This window comes from Myotis daubentonii, chromosome 12, assembly GCF_963259705.1.
Source record: "Myotis daubentonii chromosome 12, mMyoDau2.1, whole genome shotgun sequence".
NCBI classification, from domain to species: Eukaryota; Metazoa; Chordata; class Mammalia; order Chiroptera; family Vespertilionidae; genus Myotis; species Myotis daubentonii.
The window spans coordinates 21646624-21663827 of NC_081851.1; the positions used below are offsets into that span (position 1 = coordinate 21646624).

Below are 17204 nucleotides of genomic sequence, written 5' to 3' on the forward strand. Positions count from 1 at the left end.
ATGCAAGCATCTCTAATGCATTTTTCACAGCAAATTTGAAAGTCATAGTAGTAAGATTTTAAAATCATTTTAAGTGTCCACCACATTTGAAAAGTATTATAGCTGAACAATAATATTTAAAAGTCATTTGAAGTGGTTCACAGATGATATTTTATTTACTATAATGTTTAAGTTATAATTAATGGGAATAGTAACTATAAAAATAAAAATAGATCTTAAATTTTATAGAATTTGGAAACTTGCTTTTAAGAGCTATTTAATTATAGCAAAGTTTCTGTTGTATATGTTTTAAACCATACCATTCGGCACATGAAAGTGCAGTGGTTGTCCTGGAATTGCATAATAAGATGGGTACCTTCCCTCAGAAGCAAAGTATGGAGCAGGGTGATAAAACCAAGCCACATTGTCTGTATTGGGTAGAATATTCTGTTCTCCTAGTACTTTCAAAGCCATTAGGGTGATCATATTGATTGTCTGCATTCGTTTATTAGCCACGAGGCAAATGGTGCTTTCATTTATAACTCTACGCAAGGTCATAAGGTAGTCATACTTGCTCTTTTCTTCACCTATGAAATGGCTGTGGAGGTACGATTCAATCTTCTTTTGCTGTTCTACTATATCAGGAAAATCAATGAAAAATCTAGAATACATGCAATGTTCCAGGGATGTGATTTCCATTTCACAAGCTGGCTTGAAGTCGTGAACCAGCAAGTTGCTGTACTTCAGAAGGCCACTGCCTCTAATCTCTTCAGGTTTTCTGGTAGATATAAGCTTGCATTGCAAATGCATTATTGCTTCTTGGAACGCGCCATACATGCTTTCAACTTCCCACAACAGGATAAGATTCTTGGGTGAGCTTAGCATTTTTGTCACTGTAGAAGTCTAACATGGAATCCAAAGAATTTGAAAGGAATCTACACTGAACTCAAACTGTCGTCTGAGCGAATTCACAAACCTTAGCTCTACATTCTTCCCAGAGTCATTTGAAAGAGAGACAAGACTCCAACGATCGTGCTTATTGCAAATTTGGACCATCTTCTGCACATAAGCCTCTTTCATGGTCTTTAGGGTGATCTGTTCCTTCTTTACACCTTGTGGTAAAAAGTCAAGTAGACAACCTAGAACTGCATCCTTAACAACCTGGAATTCTTGATTATTTGATAGTTCAACAAGAAAAATAACGTCCAGATCCTTGTAGCTGATTCCATTGTGGCTTGCAAGTATGTAACTTGCAGTGGAACCATTCAGTCGGGTATCTTTAACAATAATTCCTTGCTCTATCAGTTGATCTTTCACAACACGAATAATACACTTGGGTTTTACCTCCAGTGTGGGGAAACTCCCCCTTCCATGAACTGGAATTACTTCATCCAGCACTTGATCCAGTATTATAACTTGACCCCAAGTGAGATTGCTGACTCCAATTTCAGACATTGTGTAGTGTTAGTAAGTCAACTAGAAAGCAAGCACAATATTGAGAAGAAATGTTAGCATCTTTTTTTAAAAAAATATATTTTATTGATTTTTGTACAGAGAGGAAGGGAGAGAGATAGAGAGTTAGAAACATCGATCAGCTGCCTCCTGTACATCTCCTACTGGGGATGTGCCCGCAACCCAGGTACATGCCCTTGACCGGAATCGAAACTGGGACCCTTCAGTCTGCAGGCTGACGCTCTATCCACTGAGCCAAACCAGTTTCAGCGAAATGTTAGCATCTTGAAATCAGTGTTATACCCAAAGTTTTAAAAAAGTTAAAAATAGACTTACCCTCAACATAAATCAAACTAATACTAGGAAGTAAATTATCAATGTATCTAATTGTGATTAAATATATAAGTGAAATAAAATCACTTTGACTAAGTCAAAATTATTAGATTCATTAGTGTATGCAAACAGACAATTCTCATAAATTTGTTAGAATTTTAGTTATTTTTATGTAAAATGGCGGCCTTTCTCAATTTTTATTCATGTAAATACTATAATAATTATATTTGGTGTTATAAATTGTGCTCATGAGATAATCATGTCATTGAGGTTTATTATCATGGATTTAAAGTGAGATCAGGCCTTAGCTGGTTTCTCAGTGGTTAGAGTGTCAGCCCTTGAACCAAAGGGTTGCAGGTTCACTTCTCAGTTAAAGGCACATGCCTCAGTTACAGCTTCGATCCCTAGCCCCAGCTGGAGCCCGTGCCGGAGGCAACCAATCCATGTGTCTCTCTTACAAAGATGTCTCTCTCTTTCTCTTTCTCTCTCTCTTTCTCCATCCCTTCCACTTTCTCTAAAAATTAATTTAAAAAATCCTCAGGTGAGGATAAAATTACATTAAATTTTTAAAAATAAAGTGAGATCAAGATAGCATGTCTGGCCCAGCTGCTGTGGCTCAGTTGTTTGAGCATTGTCCCTTGAACCAGGAGGTCACAGTTCAATTCCCAGCACATGCCCTAGTTCAGTAGGGGAGTGTGCAGGAGGCAGCCGATGAATGTTCCTCTCTGGTCAATGTTTCTACCTCTCCCTCTCCCTTCCTCCCTCTGAAACTAATAAAATCATTAAAAAAAAAAAGATGTCTGGGTGTTAGACCCAACTGACTGAATGTCAAAATGGTCAAAAGCAATATATATCTTTAATCCAAAATCATTAGAGAATTCATTATATAAATATGTATGTATATATTGCACAGAAAATGAAAATTAGAATTTTTAAAAATAGCCTTAGGAAAAAAGCCTAATTATGGAAATAAATATGTGATACACACATTATTATCTGTGATAGTAGATTTGTGGCACACACACAAACACATATAGACATATATTAATACAGAAATATAATGAAATACATTTTGCAATGGAATAAATATGTGATTTATATTGATCTGGAATCTATACACACCTCCAACATGCTCACCTATATTAACAGATAATTCAGATCTGAGGGTAATTTATGCTTCTTTGGCACAGCTACTATTCATTTTCACATAATGTACAACATCAGTACAATGTTGTAAATACAAATTTCAAATATGGCATTAAAACAATAAGACTTCATGTGTGGATTATGGCTCAGCATTTAACTGTTATAGCTCATACTAGGGGCCCGGTGCACAAAATTTGTGCACTGGGTGTGTGTGGGGGGGAATGTCCCTCAGCCCAGCCTGCCCCCTCTCACATACTGGGAGCCCTCAGGTGTTGACCCCCATCACCCTCCAATCGCAGGATCGGCCCCTTGCCCAGGCCTGACACCTCTGACAGAGGTGTCAGGGCTGGGCAGGGGACCCTCATTTCCCCCCATCACTGGTTCTGCCCCCAGCCCAGGCCTGATGCCTCAGCAAGAGGCATAGCCCCCCATCACCCTCCGATCGCCTGATCGGTCCCTTGCCCAGGCCTGACGCCTCCACCAGAGGTGTCAGGCTTGGACAGGGGACCCCCACCTCCCCATGATCACTGGCTCTGGCCCCCGCCCAGGCCTGAGGCCTCTGGCCCAGGAATCATGCCTGGGCAGGGGACCCCCATCTCCCTCTGATCGCTTGCTCCACCCCCCGCCCAAGCCTGATGCCTCTGACCCAGGCTTCAGGCCTGGGCAAGGGGACCATCATATCCCCCCAATCCCCGGCTCAGCCCCCCGCCCAGGCCTGATGCCTCGGCCATAGGAGTTGACCCTCATCACCCTCTGATCACCAATCACCGGATCGGCCCCTTGACCAGGCCTGAGGCCTCCGGCAGAGGTGTCAGGCCTGGGCAGGGGACCCCCAGCTCCCTGCAGTTGCAGGCTCCGCCCCTGCCCAGGCCTAACACCTCTGGCCGAGGCGTCTGGCCCGGGCAGCGGGGACCCGCAGCTGCAGCGGCCCCGCGATCGTGGGCTCCACTTTAGGCCCAGGCAAGGGACCCCTAGCTCCCAGGACTGCCAGCTTCGACCGTGCCCAGCTCCCATCGCTGGCTCCACCCCTACTTCCTGCTATCACTGGCCAGGGCGGAAAAGGCACCTGATTCTCTGATCATGGCTGTGGGGCAGGGCAAAGGCGGCCCCAGGGCCGCCTTTGCCCTGCCCCCCAGCTCTTAGCTCCCCCCTGGGTTTCCGATCACTGTCAGTGGCAGGAGGCTTCTTCCTGCTTTCCCTTTCGCCTCCCTGCATTGTGCCTACATATGCAAATTAACCACCATCTTGTTGGCAGTTAACTGCCAATCATAGTTGGCAGTTAATTTGCATATAGCCCTGATTAGCCAATGAAAAGGGTATCGTCGTACGCCAATTACCATTTTTCTCTTTTATTAGTGTAGATAGCAGAATCAAATACTTATATCAAAGATAAAAAACATTACAAAATTTATTGGGAAATTTAATTTGAATTGCTAAATCCAAAAGCTGGCTAAATATAAACTGAGGATGACTGTTATATTAACAATGGAAAAACTACAACAAATCCATCCACATTGCTTATGTTTATGTTTGGGTATAGTATAGTTCTGAGTTACTGATAGTGTGTTTATTAAGAATGAAATATAAAGCTATATTTTTATGGACTGAAAGCCCAGATTCAAGGCAGAAATCCTTCAATAATATTCCACATAAACACAAACATCAGCATAAAAGCTGAAATCCCAAGTTATCCTTCTCCAAATGTGGAGATCAGCAGTAGTTTAGTATTTGGCAGAGCATATACATCTTGTCTAACTTTCTGCCTTCTCCCAATTTATCCTTAAAGCTATCACTTTTTCCATCTGGCTCAACCAAAATTACCATTCCTATAATGTATCTGACTAGAGTAAACACTGAAATCGAAACACAGTGGTTTCCATTATTCAATTGGATAAATTCACTAGGAATGCAAGGCAAAAACAAAAGAGTTGGCAAAATTTCACAAAGTACTGCAAATAGATGTTTCTATAGTAAATTATAATTGTTCACCCTGCTATCATCTTGTGGTCCTTCTGATTATGGGAGGAAAAGAAAAACTTAGCAACTGTTTTCATATTTGTATTAATATTAGAATGACTAGAGCCCTGATGCACTAAATTCATGCAAGAGTAGGCCTTCCTTCCCCCGGCTGCCAGCACTGGCTTCCCTCTGGCACCCGGGACCCTGCGCTTCCCTTGTAGCCCTGGCTTCGACCAGAAGGTCATCCAGTCTAATTAGCATATTATGCTTTTATTATTATAGATATTTTCAAAGAGAATGAGAAAGACTTAAAACTTACATTGGAGGGATTATTTTCAATGTTGTAATGTAGTTGAAATAATAAGATAATTCAGTGGATCCTTCAGTGACAATAAGAATCTTCTTATCACTAAATAAAGTAATGAATCAGTCAGGAAAACTGCAACGAGCAAAAAAAGCAAAAAATAGAGTTCTTTGATAAATATCACATACAAATATACAAGTAATATGACGACCCCTGGCCAGTAGTCCTACAAATTATACAGAGGGAGAGAGGGATGGAGGGAAAAAAGGAGGAAGTAAGGAAAGAGGGGAGAGGGAGAGGGAGAGGGAGAGAGAGAGGGAGAGAGAGAGAGAGAGAGAGAGAGAGAGAGAGAGAGAGAGAGAGTTTGTAAACACAGGTTTTTGAGTCCTGCTTCCAGAATTTCTCATTCAGGTCAGCAGTAGGCCTGAATATTTGCATTTATATCAACTTGCCAGGTGATGCTGATGATGCTGGTTAAGGAACCACACTTTAAGAACCACTATTCTACCCCAGCCAGCGTGGTTTAGTGGTTGAGCATCAACCTATGAACCAGGAGGTCATGGTTTGATTCCCGGTCAGGGTACATGCCTAGTTGCTGGCTTTGAGGGCTTGGTCCCTGGTAGGAGGCATGCAGGAGCCAGCTGATCAATGATTCTCTCTCATTATTGATGTTTCTTTCTCTCTCTCCCTTTCCTTGCTCTCTGAAATAAATAAAAATATAATTAAAAAGCTTTAATTAATAAAAAAGAACCACTACTCTAGAAAAAAACCTGAAAAACAATATTTGCATGTATACCAGCTTCCCATGTATGCTGTTGATGCTGATTAGGGAACCACACTTTAAGAACCACTGCTCTAAAAAAAAAACAAAAAAAAAAACTGAAAAAGAAAAAGTCCAAATAGCCATACCTGGTCCCTCTTAATTTGGTTATGTCTATTTTATTTAAAGTATTACATTGAATATTGCAGATAATTATAATCAAAGTGTTTTTTCTTTACATTTTAACAATCCACTATTATTTTCTCAACTAAAAATTAAAGCTAATAGAAAGTCTATAAAATTTGTATCAGGACTCAAAAATACAAGTCTAACTAGACATCATAAATGATTGTACATATAGATAGATACACATATACCTACATTTAGATAAACAGACAAAAACAGACTTTGATCACAATGTATTTTTCTAACTCTAAATTCAACAATACATAAACATGCATGTGGGAGCGACACATCGATTGGCTGCCTCCTGCAGAGAAATCTGATCACTTTCTTCCCATTCTGCTCCAGCGCCCACACTTACGCTGTCTTGTGCGTGCGTGTTTTTCTCTGTGTTGCTGCGATGTTGCTTGTTGGTTTTAAGCGCTAAAAGTGTGCACTGTTCTGAGGAAATCGTCTTCCAACTCTTCAGGTGTAGCCCAGTCCCTTCCAGGGAAATGTGAGAGCTCCTGGCAGCACCGCCCCCGTCCTCTCTCCCTCCGCTCCTTCCGTGGCTGGTGGGGGTCGGTAGCTACCAGAGCTCAACAGCCACCACGTCAGGCTTCTCTTGCTTCTGACGCGCCTCATGCAAAGAGCTGCTGCTGCTCCAAACTGCAACCAGCCCCAGAGAGGGAGCTGGCCCGAGAGAACTCTCGGTCCCTTTGGAGGGAGCGACTGGGTGGAGCATCATGGAGAAGACTCAGGAGTGCGGGAGGCTTCTGGGCAAGCCGGGAGCTAAACTGCCTCGTGAGACCACAGCCCCATCCCCTCTGCACTGGACCCTGTTCCGCGCACCAGGACTCTCACAATATACTCAGTGACCAGGTGAGCATTCCCCAAGTCATTCCAGAGCTCTTATCCTTCGGTGGATGACCCTGTCAACACTCAAGGGAGCAAGGATTTTCTGGAGGCTGAAGAGGACTTTGGAATTATAGTCAACAGCACATGCAACTTTCACAGGGATCATGAACAATATTGGAAGAGGCAGAAAAGTAGGAACTCACCAGAACGCTCCAGGAAATGCCTCGGCTTTCAAATATTTATATACTTGTTAGCTTCTCCCCTCACTGAACCCCATCAGCCATAAGAATGCACTTTATGAACCGCTGCTCTCTTCCAGTCTGTCCGGGAAGGAGCACCCTGGAAGAGGGCTGGGTGTGTCCCTAGAGGGAGGCTCTGGAGGGAGCCTGTGGCAGGCACACAGGAAAAGGGGAGGGTGGTCAGAGACAGTCAGGGAGAAACGTGTATACATTAAAACAGCCTGGTACTAGCATAAGAACAGGCATATAGATCAATGGGACAGAACAGAGAGCCCAGGAATCAACCACACCTTGATGGTCAGTTGATATTTGACAAAGGAGGCAGAGCATACAATGGGGTAAAGATAGTCTCCTCAATAAATGGTGTTGGGAAAATTGGACAGATACATGCAAAAAATGAAGCCAAACCGAGAATGTATACCACACACAAGAATAAATTAAAAACGGATAAAAGCCTTAAATGTGAGTCATAAAACCATAAAAATCCTAGAAGAGAACATATATAGCAAAATCTTAGACACTTCTTGAAGCATTATTTTTGCTGATATGTCTCCTATGGCAAGGGAAATAAAGGAAAAGATAAACAAATGGGACTACATCAAACTAAAAAGCTCTGCACAAAGAAACCATCAACACAATGAAAAGGGAAGGACACTGGGAGAACATATTCACCATCGATTCATCTGATAAGGGGTAACTCTCCAAAATATGGAAACAACTTATACAACTCATCACCAGAAGATAAATAATCCAATTAAAAAATGGGCAAAGGGCCTACATAAACACTTCTCCAAAGAGGACATTCAGATGGCCAATAGACCATCTGAAAAAATGGAAAAATAATCAATCTCATTAATGATCAGAGGTGCAAATTAAAACCACAATGATTTATCACCTCACACCTGCCAGAATGGCTACCAACAAATCAACAAACAACAAGTGCTGGTGAGGTTGTGGAGAAAAGGGAACCCTAGTTCACTGCTGGTGGGAATGCAGAGTAGTGCAGCCACTGTGGAGAACAGTATGGAGTTTCCTAAAAAATAAAACTGCCTTTTGACCCAGCAATCCCACTTCTGGGACTATATCTAAAAATACCCTGAAACACCAATCAGAAAGAGTATATGCACTCTTATGTTCATAGCAGCGTTCTTTACAATAGCTGAAATCTGGAAACAGCTCAAGTGCCCATGAGTAGATGAGTGGATAAAAAAGCTGTGGTACATTTACATGATAGGATCCTACATGGCCATAAATAAAAGGAATTCTTACCCTTTGTAATAGCATGGATGGACCTGAAGATTGTTATACTAAGTGAAATAAGTCAGTCAGAGAAACACAAATACCATACGATCTCACTTATATGTGGAACCTAATGAACAAAATAAATGGACGAACAAAATAGAATCAGAGGCATGGGTAACAGAACAGACTGACAGCTATCAGAGGGGAGGGGAGACGGGAAGACTGGGTGAAAGAAGGTGAAGTGTTAGCCAAAGAGCACATATGCATAACCCAGAGACATGGACAATAGTATGTGAGGGAAGGGAGGGTGGTGGCTGGGTGGGTGGAGTTGGGCAAGAGAAGGGAAAATGGAAATATCTGTAATGGTGTCAACAATAAAAATAAAGAAAAACACATTTAATAAAGTTACACATTCAGCCCAGCCAGTGTTGGTCAGTGGTTGAGCGTTGACCCTATGAACCAGTTTGATTCTGGTAAGGCGCATGCCTGGATCCATCTCCAGTGCGGGGGGTATAGGGTGCGGGGGGTGAAGGAGCCAGCTAATCAATGATTTTCTCTCATCATTGATGTTTCTATCTCTCCCTCTCCCTCTCCCTCTCCCTTCCTCTCTGAAATCAATAAAAATATATTTTATTTTATTTTTTAATAATAGTCTTTATTATCCATAAATGAGTGAGATCATGTGGTATTTTTCCTTCATTGACTGGCCTATTTCACTTAGCATAATGCTCTCCAGTTCCGTCCATGCTGTTGCAAATGGTAAGAATTCCTTCTTTTTTACAGCAGCATAGTATTCCATCGTGTAGAATAAAAATATATTTAAAAGAAATAATGTTACACACTCAAATACTTACCCATCATTTTTAGATTGCTTTAGGACTTTGAATTTCTCTTCTGTATGTGTTAATAAAGGTTCAATTATATAACTATCCACAGAATAAATGCATAGTATTTCATTTAAAAAATTAAAAGAAAGGAATAAGGGGAGAAGGAAGGAAAGAAATTAATTAAGGAAGAAAGGAAAAGAGAAGGCAATAGCAAGCATTTGCAACAGCTGCTGCCCAGGCTGCTAGCCACTGCTGTCCAAAGGCAACTAAGTGCTTAAATCTCACACCCTAGGCCCACGGGCTTTCCTTCCTCAGACTCATCCCCCTTGTAGGTAAAAACATTTCCTAGGCAACCTGTCCTCACACAATTCAAGGTGGCCCATGTGTACTGAGTCATATGGGTTCCACTTATCGCAGGAGGGCGATCTCTCCACTTCTTTCCTTCCTCCTTAGTGCTGAACTTTCTCCAGTGAATATACTGTCTGGCCTATGTCTTTCCTAACTCCCACCCATCCAACTGCCCCCCCGACCCCCCCCCCCCCGCCACACACAATTCCTCTTCCTCCCCACACTACTTCAATCATTGCCAACACAAACACAACTTAAATTCATTCCCAGAAGGCAGTTTTTATGAAATAAGTGGCTTGTTTTCCTAGTGTCTTTTTTCTTAACTCTCTTGATCATGAGGAGTTCCCTCCCTGACTTCAACACCTGCTGCTCCTGATTTGGCTAGAATATTTTTCCTCTTTCTCCCATAGCTGCTTCTCACAAGAGAAAACAGCTGAATAGTATTCTTTAAAACAATTTTTTTCCCAAAATGCAGTCCTTGACAGTTTAAAACGGAATTGCCTTAATAAAATACATTAAATTTATTATTAGTACTATTAAATGTATTAATCTTCTTTATTATTGACAGTATTACAGATATCCCCCAGCTCCTCCCCGGCCTTTACCTCCCTTCTCCAGCCCCTGTCCCATCTCAGGCCTTCACCACACACATTATTGTCTGTCCATTGGCTATGCATATATGCATATAAATTCTTTGGTTAATCTCTTCCCATCTCCCCCTCCACTTAAATGTGGAATCTAATGAACATAATAAACTGATGAATAAAATAGGTGCAGAGGCATGGAAACATGGAACAGACTGCCAGATCTCAGAGGGGAGGGGAGTTCAAAACTATAGAAAAAAACATATGTGAACACACTAGTTTACTGGATATAAATTTTCTTTTGCTGATATGTTGTAATTAAGCACACTTGGTATTAAAAAAATAAGAATTTTACTTTAATACTTCACTTTAAATATGTCTGGAGCAAAATTTTAAAAAATCATTTACTGTTAGGCTATTTATTGAGATGCCAATGTGTTAGTGCAGTGGTCTGCAAACCACGGCTTGCGAGCCACATGCGGCTCTTTGGCCCCTTGAGTGTGGCTGTTCCACAAAATACCACGTGTGGGCGCGGACATACAGTGCGATTGAAACTTCGTGGCCCATGCGCAGAAGTCGGTTTCCGGCCTGGGTGAGTCTATTTTGAAGAAGTAGCATTAGAAGAAGTGGGGGTATGTTCCCTGAGGTCGACCCCTCAGATTGAGGACGTTTTTAGCAAAGGCCAGCTTAAGAGTACCCTAATTAAGTTAATAACAATGTCCCTACCTATATAGTTTAAGTTTAAAAATTTTGGCTCTCAAAAGAAATTTCAATCGTTGTACTGTTGATATTTGGCTCTGTTGACTAATGAGTTTGCCGACCACTGTGTTAGTGAATTAATCTAGAGCAGTGGTTCTCAACCTTCTGGCCCTTTAAATATAGTTTCTCATGTTGTGACCCAACCATAAAATTATTTTCGTTGCTACTTCATAATTGTGATGTTGCTACTGTTATGAATCATAATGTAAATATCTGATATGCAGGATGGTCTTAGGCGACCCCTGTGAAAGGGTCGTTCGACTGCCAAAGGGGTCACAACCCACAGGTTGAGAACCGCTGATCTAGAGGCTTTTGTAATTCCCTTACCCTGGAGTTGTGAATAAATGTAAGTCTTGATACCATATTAACACATCAGTTATATTATGTCTCTTATCTATTACTGTTGACTTAGCACATAAATTAAAATATTAAAATAATGCATCTTTCCAGCACATTAACTGAGTTCAATTTAACCACAACCATAATTATGGAAACAATTATTAATAAAAGAACTAGTTTTCTATGAAATTCATTATATACATTTTAGTTGAACAAAATAAGTTTCTACTAAAATGTAATTTTAGTATCTACTCATAGTTGAAACAAGAAAAAGTATCGAAACTTCCATTCTGTGGGATTTCTCACCGTGTCCTTGGGTAGCACAGTTGTTAAATTTAACAGCATCTCTACTCTGAAGACTAGCTTCCTTCTTGGTAGTTCCGCATTGACTGATCGCCCCACACTCTGCACTCCATTGGCCTCAATACCATGAGTGTTGTTGCCAGGAGACCAAGAATATTACTGTTGCATCATTAATGCTCTTAGAACTGAGTGTTTTCATTGTAAGTTTTTGACTCCTTTGTCAAAACTTATTTGCCCACATACATGTGGGTTTATTTCTGGGCTCTCAAGTCTGTTCCTTGGTCTATGTGTCTGTTTTCTGCCAGCATCATTCTGTCATGGTTACTGTCGCTTATACATACTTTGAAGTCACGGGGTGTGATTCCTCTGGCTTCATTCTTTTCTTGCAGAATTACTTTAGCTATGCAGGGTCTTTTGTGGTGCCACACAAATCTGATGATTTTTTTGTTCTATTTCTTTAAAAAAATGTCATTGGGATTTTGATGAGGATTGCATTACATCAGTATATTGCTTTGAGTAATATGGATATTTTAAATATGTTGATTCTTCCAATCCATGAACACAGAGTATCTTCTCATTTCATTGTGTGTGTTTTTTTCTTTCTCTTTTAATAATGCTTTGTAATTTTTAGTATATAGGTCCTTCACATTCTTTGTTAGTTTATTCCTAGGTATTTTATTATTTTTCTTGCAATTGTTAAAGGAATTGCATAATTCATTTCCCCCCCAAATTTTATTATTAATATATAGGAATGGTAATTTTGGGAAATATATAGGAATATGGTAATTTTTGTACCATATACAAAAATTAACTCAAAATGGATTAAAGACCTAAATATAAGTCCTGAAACAATAAATTACATAGAAGAAAATATTAGTATGAAACTTATGGACTTTAGTCTTAGAGAAGATTTTATTAATTTGATCCCAAGATCTAAGGGAAGTAAAGGCAGAAATAAATGAATGGGACTATAGCAAACTAAAAAGCTTGTGCACAGCAGAAGAAACTGCCAACAATATGAAAAGGCAACCAAACAAGTGGGAGAAGATATTTGCAAACAACAGCTCAGATTAATATCAAAATATATACAGAACTCATGCAATTCAACACCAAACAAACTATCCAATTAAAAAATGGGCAGAGGACCTGAACAGTATGAAAGCTCCTCAAAAAAATTAAGAATAGGATTACCACATGACCCAGCAAACTCTCTTCTGGGTTTCTACTTGAAAAACTTAAAAACATTTATTTGCAAAGATATATGCACCCCTATGTTGATAACAGCATTATTTATTGTGGCCAAGACCTGGAGACAATCCAAGTGTCCTTTGATAGGTGATTGGGTAGAGAAGATGTGGTACATATATACAATAGAATACTACTCAGGCATAAAAGATGAAATACTGACATTTGCAACAATATGGATAGGCCTTGCGAATATCATGCTAAGTAAGCGAAATAAGTCAAACAGAAAAAGAACCATATGATTTCACCCATGTGGGTTATAAAACTGAAAACAACAAATAACAAATAAGAAAGACAAACAAACAAAACCTGATATCCCTGGTGGCTCCATTGGTTGGAGCATCATCCTGTGCACCAAAAAGGTCATAGTTTCTATTCCCAGTCAGAGCATCTACCTAGGTAGCAGGTTCAATCCCTGCTGAGGGTGTGTATGGGAGGCAACCGATCTATGTTTCTCTCTCACATCCATGTTTCTCTCTCTCTCTCTCTCTCTCTCTCTCTCTCTCTCTCTCTCTTTCTCTGTAATACTGTCAACAACTTTTAAAAATTATAAAACTTTTCTATAACAATAAATGTATTGTAATTATTAATAAAAACAGAAGAGACAGACAGGCACGTGGTGGGGAGTGAGATCAGACATTCTCTGTCTGACTTACTACACTTACTACACTTACTTCACATAATACCCTCAAGGTCCATCATGTTGTCACCAATGGCAGGATTTCCTTATTTTTGTGTGGCTGAATAATACTTTGTTGTATATATGTACCACATCTTCTTTATCCATACATCTGCCAATGAATACTTAGATTGCTTCTAGATCTTGGCTATCCTCCTATATAATAAAAAGCCAATATGCAAATTGACCATACAGAGGAACAACCAGTTGCTATGATGCAGATGCTCAACACAGGAGCTGTCCCCTGGTGGTCAGTGCGCTCCCACAGGAGGAGTGCCACTCAGCCAGAAGCTGGGCTCACCGCTGGCAAGCGCAGTGGCTGTGGCGGGAGCCTCTCCCACCTCGGCAGCAGTGCTAAGGATGTCTGACTGAGGGCTTAGGCCTGCTCCCCTGAGGGCTCCCGGAGTGCAAGAGGGCGCAGGCCAGGCTGAGGAGCCCCCCCTCCCCGAGTGCACAAATTTTGTCGTAAATAACGTAAATGAACATGGGGGTGCAGATACCTTTTTGAATTAGTGCTTCAGATTTTTTTGGATCATATGATAGTTCTACTTTTTATTTTTTTGAGGAGTCTCCATACTGTTTCCCATAATGAGTGTAGCAATTTATATTCGCAACACAGTGTACTAGGGTTCCCTTTCCTCCACATTCTCTCCAACACAGGGCCTTTTAGGAACTGCCCTGTAGTTCCCTTCTGAGTCACCAGGTGGCAGTTATTTCTCATCTTTTTTATAACAGCCATTTTAATAGGTGTGAGGTGATAGCTTTTTGTTTTTCTGGGATTTATTATGTTTTAATCCAACATTTCCACTTTAAAAATATACATTTTATTGATTTTTTGGAGAGAGAGAAAGGGAGAGGGATAGAAAGATGAAACATCAATGAGAGAGAAACACCATCGTTTGGCTGCCTCCTGCATGCCCCCCCCCCCCCGTCCCCCCCCTCCCCCACCGCAAGCCCGCAACCAGGTATGTGCCCTGACCTGGAATTGAACCGGTGGCCTCTTAGTTCTTGGCTCAATGCTCAACCGCTGAGCTACACCAGTTGGGCCAACATTGCCATTTTAGAGTGTGCGGCATTCTATCGAACACCTGCCTCACCTAATGCTGAAATCATACTTTATGTTGCTGCTCCTGTAGAATTGGACTTCCCCCAACATTTAGAAATAAAAGGGAACTCACGCACTTCTGCTGGGAAGGTACGAATGCTATTGCCACTTTGGAAAATGGCTTAGTGGTTTCTTGCAAAGGTAAACACACATCTACCCACTGACCAGAAATCTGACTCCTGAATATTTACGCAAGAGACAGGAAAATATGTTCCGAAATTACTTAATCCAGAATGTTCCCAGTAGTGCTATTGTTATTGGAAATAGCCCAAACGTCCAGCAGCGGCAGCGTAATAAAAACAACAACAAGTGATGGCACATTCACACAATGCACTACTTCTTACTCAACATGAAAAGAATGAGCTGCTGATGCCTGGCCGAACCCCAGCAGCACGTGGCGTGAAAGAAGGCAGAACGCTACAGTGCGTGCTGGGTGAGTGCACTCAGATGAAACTAGAGAGGACAAAGCTGGGAAGGAGCAGCGTCACCGCCTCCTGGGGGGAGGAGGGCTGCTGGGGAGGCCACGGGGCTGCCCAGGCTGATGAAAATGCTCCTTATCTTGACTGGATGTGGAGCACACAGGTGTGTCTGTTTGTCAGAACTATCCCGTTAAGATGTGTGCTTGCAGTGTATGTAAAATCTTTCTAGAATGTGTCTAAGTTTATGCGAGTATGTGTATGATTTACGTCTCCAAGTTGAAAATGGAAGGCAGGAAATATTCACAGCCTCGCAGACTTAGCGTTGCAGAGTAGATGACATTAATTTAACTTCCGGGAGCACTTTGGAGACAGGGGAAACTGAAGACCTCTGCAGGATGCAGGCCCAGGATCTTTGGTTTTGCATTTTTAAGGATTTTCTGGCCTTTTAGCAACGGCCCTGTAGTTCCCCTCTGAGCCACCAGGTGGCAGTGCTTTACCAGTCAGTCAGGGGCCTGGGAGGGGTCAGATCGCCAGAGATACCTGTGTGTCTGGAGCCAGGAAAGAACTGGTTTTGTTATGTCACCGTCACTCACTTTTGAGCAAACACTATTACTCATCTTGGTTACCTACTTAATCCAGCAGGCTTAGCTGAAGACGACTTTTATCTGTTTCCAAAAATTATATCTGGGTGCCAATATGCCACCATTGCAGGTAACCATGACAATGTGCTTAAGGCTCCTTTGAAAGCGGTGGAGGAGGAGTTCCCAAACATGGAAACGTGCTCTCCCTGTGTGGCTGACTTGTGGCGTGGTCCTCTGAGGACGAGTTTGGAAAAGTCTAAATGATTCACCTTCGGTGGTTCCGCCCTCGCAGAGCCCAGCCCCCCAATTTCCCGTTGATCAAAGAGCCCGCTTTCCTGATAATTGCTAGCATTTATTGAGCATTTTCCATGCTGCAGGAACTGTTTTCCATGCTGGATGCAGGGGGTGGGGGGTGGGGGGGTTGGGGGTGGGGAGGGGGGAGGGCAGTAGGCAGCTTGGCCAGAAGAACTACACGAGGTCCTTGGGAGAACTGTACAAGGGTCATTGGGTCAAGACACAGCATGTTCAGTGGCAGAGAGATGGAGGCACGGAGGACTGTCACGCCAGGGGCAGAGGCAATGCTGTGTCTGTGTCCGGGGACGGAGAGGTGTGGCAGATGTCGCTGGAGCTTACAGTTGGTTGTGAGAGGTTTGACCAGCGTGAGAAGGTGCCCAGCGTGCCAGGTCCACACGTGGCGTGTTTGGTGAGGAGTGTCCAGGGGATGTTTCAATGACAGGCTAACTCCAGATCTCAGTGCCCAGTCCCACAAGGATCGATTTTCACTCTGGCCGATGTCTGACGCTGGCTGGGGCTGTGTGTGGACAGGGGGGTGTGGGTGAAGGGTGTTGGTTTTGGCAGCTCTGCCATGGCTGTGGGAGGTGCCACCTTCCTGTGACATCGCCGTCTGGACGTGTGGCATCTGTGCCCCCTCTGCTTTGCTGTGCTCTAGCCCAGAAGTAACTCACTTTACTTCTGCCTGGAGCCCATTCCTCAGAGTTAGTCACATGGCCCCACCCAGCCACAGGGGAGGCTGGGAAAGGCAGTCTTGCTCAGTCTGATGGGACCTGAGGTGGGGCTGGATGAACGTGGAGAGCTGCCTTTGGAGCCGTGGTTGACAAATGCAGGGGGAAGGACTGTATTAGGGGTACAAAGCCCGGGAGTGTTTTAAGTCAGGGAGTGTGATGGTCAGATGGGTCACCTGTGGTCACGCTTCGTGATGCTGTGGGCTCTGGGACAGGTCTGCCTGCAGCTGGTGTGGAGGTGCAGAGGCCCAGGGCTGCTCCAAAGGGAGGCAGGTGCTGTCCGGTGACAGGATTTTCTGCCAGAGAGAGTCGGAGAGGGGATTCCCACTGTGTCACCACTGAGGCCTGGACACAGGCCACTTCTCTCCGAAAGCTCCCAGGATGCCCTGGATGCCGCGTCCACCCACGGGCAGCAACGCCGGCCCCCGAGGCTTGTTGTCGGAGCTTTGGTTGAGTGGAACCTGGAGGCCCTAAGCTGACCAGGGAGTTCTGCCTCCAGTTCATGCCAAGATCCCGCTGCCTTTGCACCAGCGGAGCAGGGGCCTCCTCCTCTCCGCGG

At 42.7% G+C, this 17204-nt stretch overlaps 1 protein-coding gene across 1 annotated transcript; it reads right to left on the reverse strand.

Moving 5' to 3' along the window:
* Nucleotides 1-288: 288 nt before the first annotated feature.
* Nucleotides 289-1434, reverse strand: LOC132213867 (terminal nucleotidyltransferase 5D-like). The gene is given in 3 exon segments (XM_059660764.1): nucleotides 289-828; nucleotides 830-900; nucleotides 903-1434. Coding segments are annotated over 3 exon segments (1143 nt in total).
* Between the last annotated feature and the right edge of the window lie 15770 nt (nucleotides 1435-17204).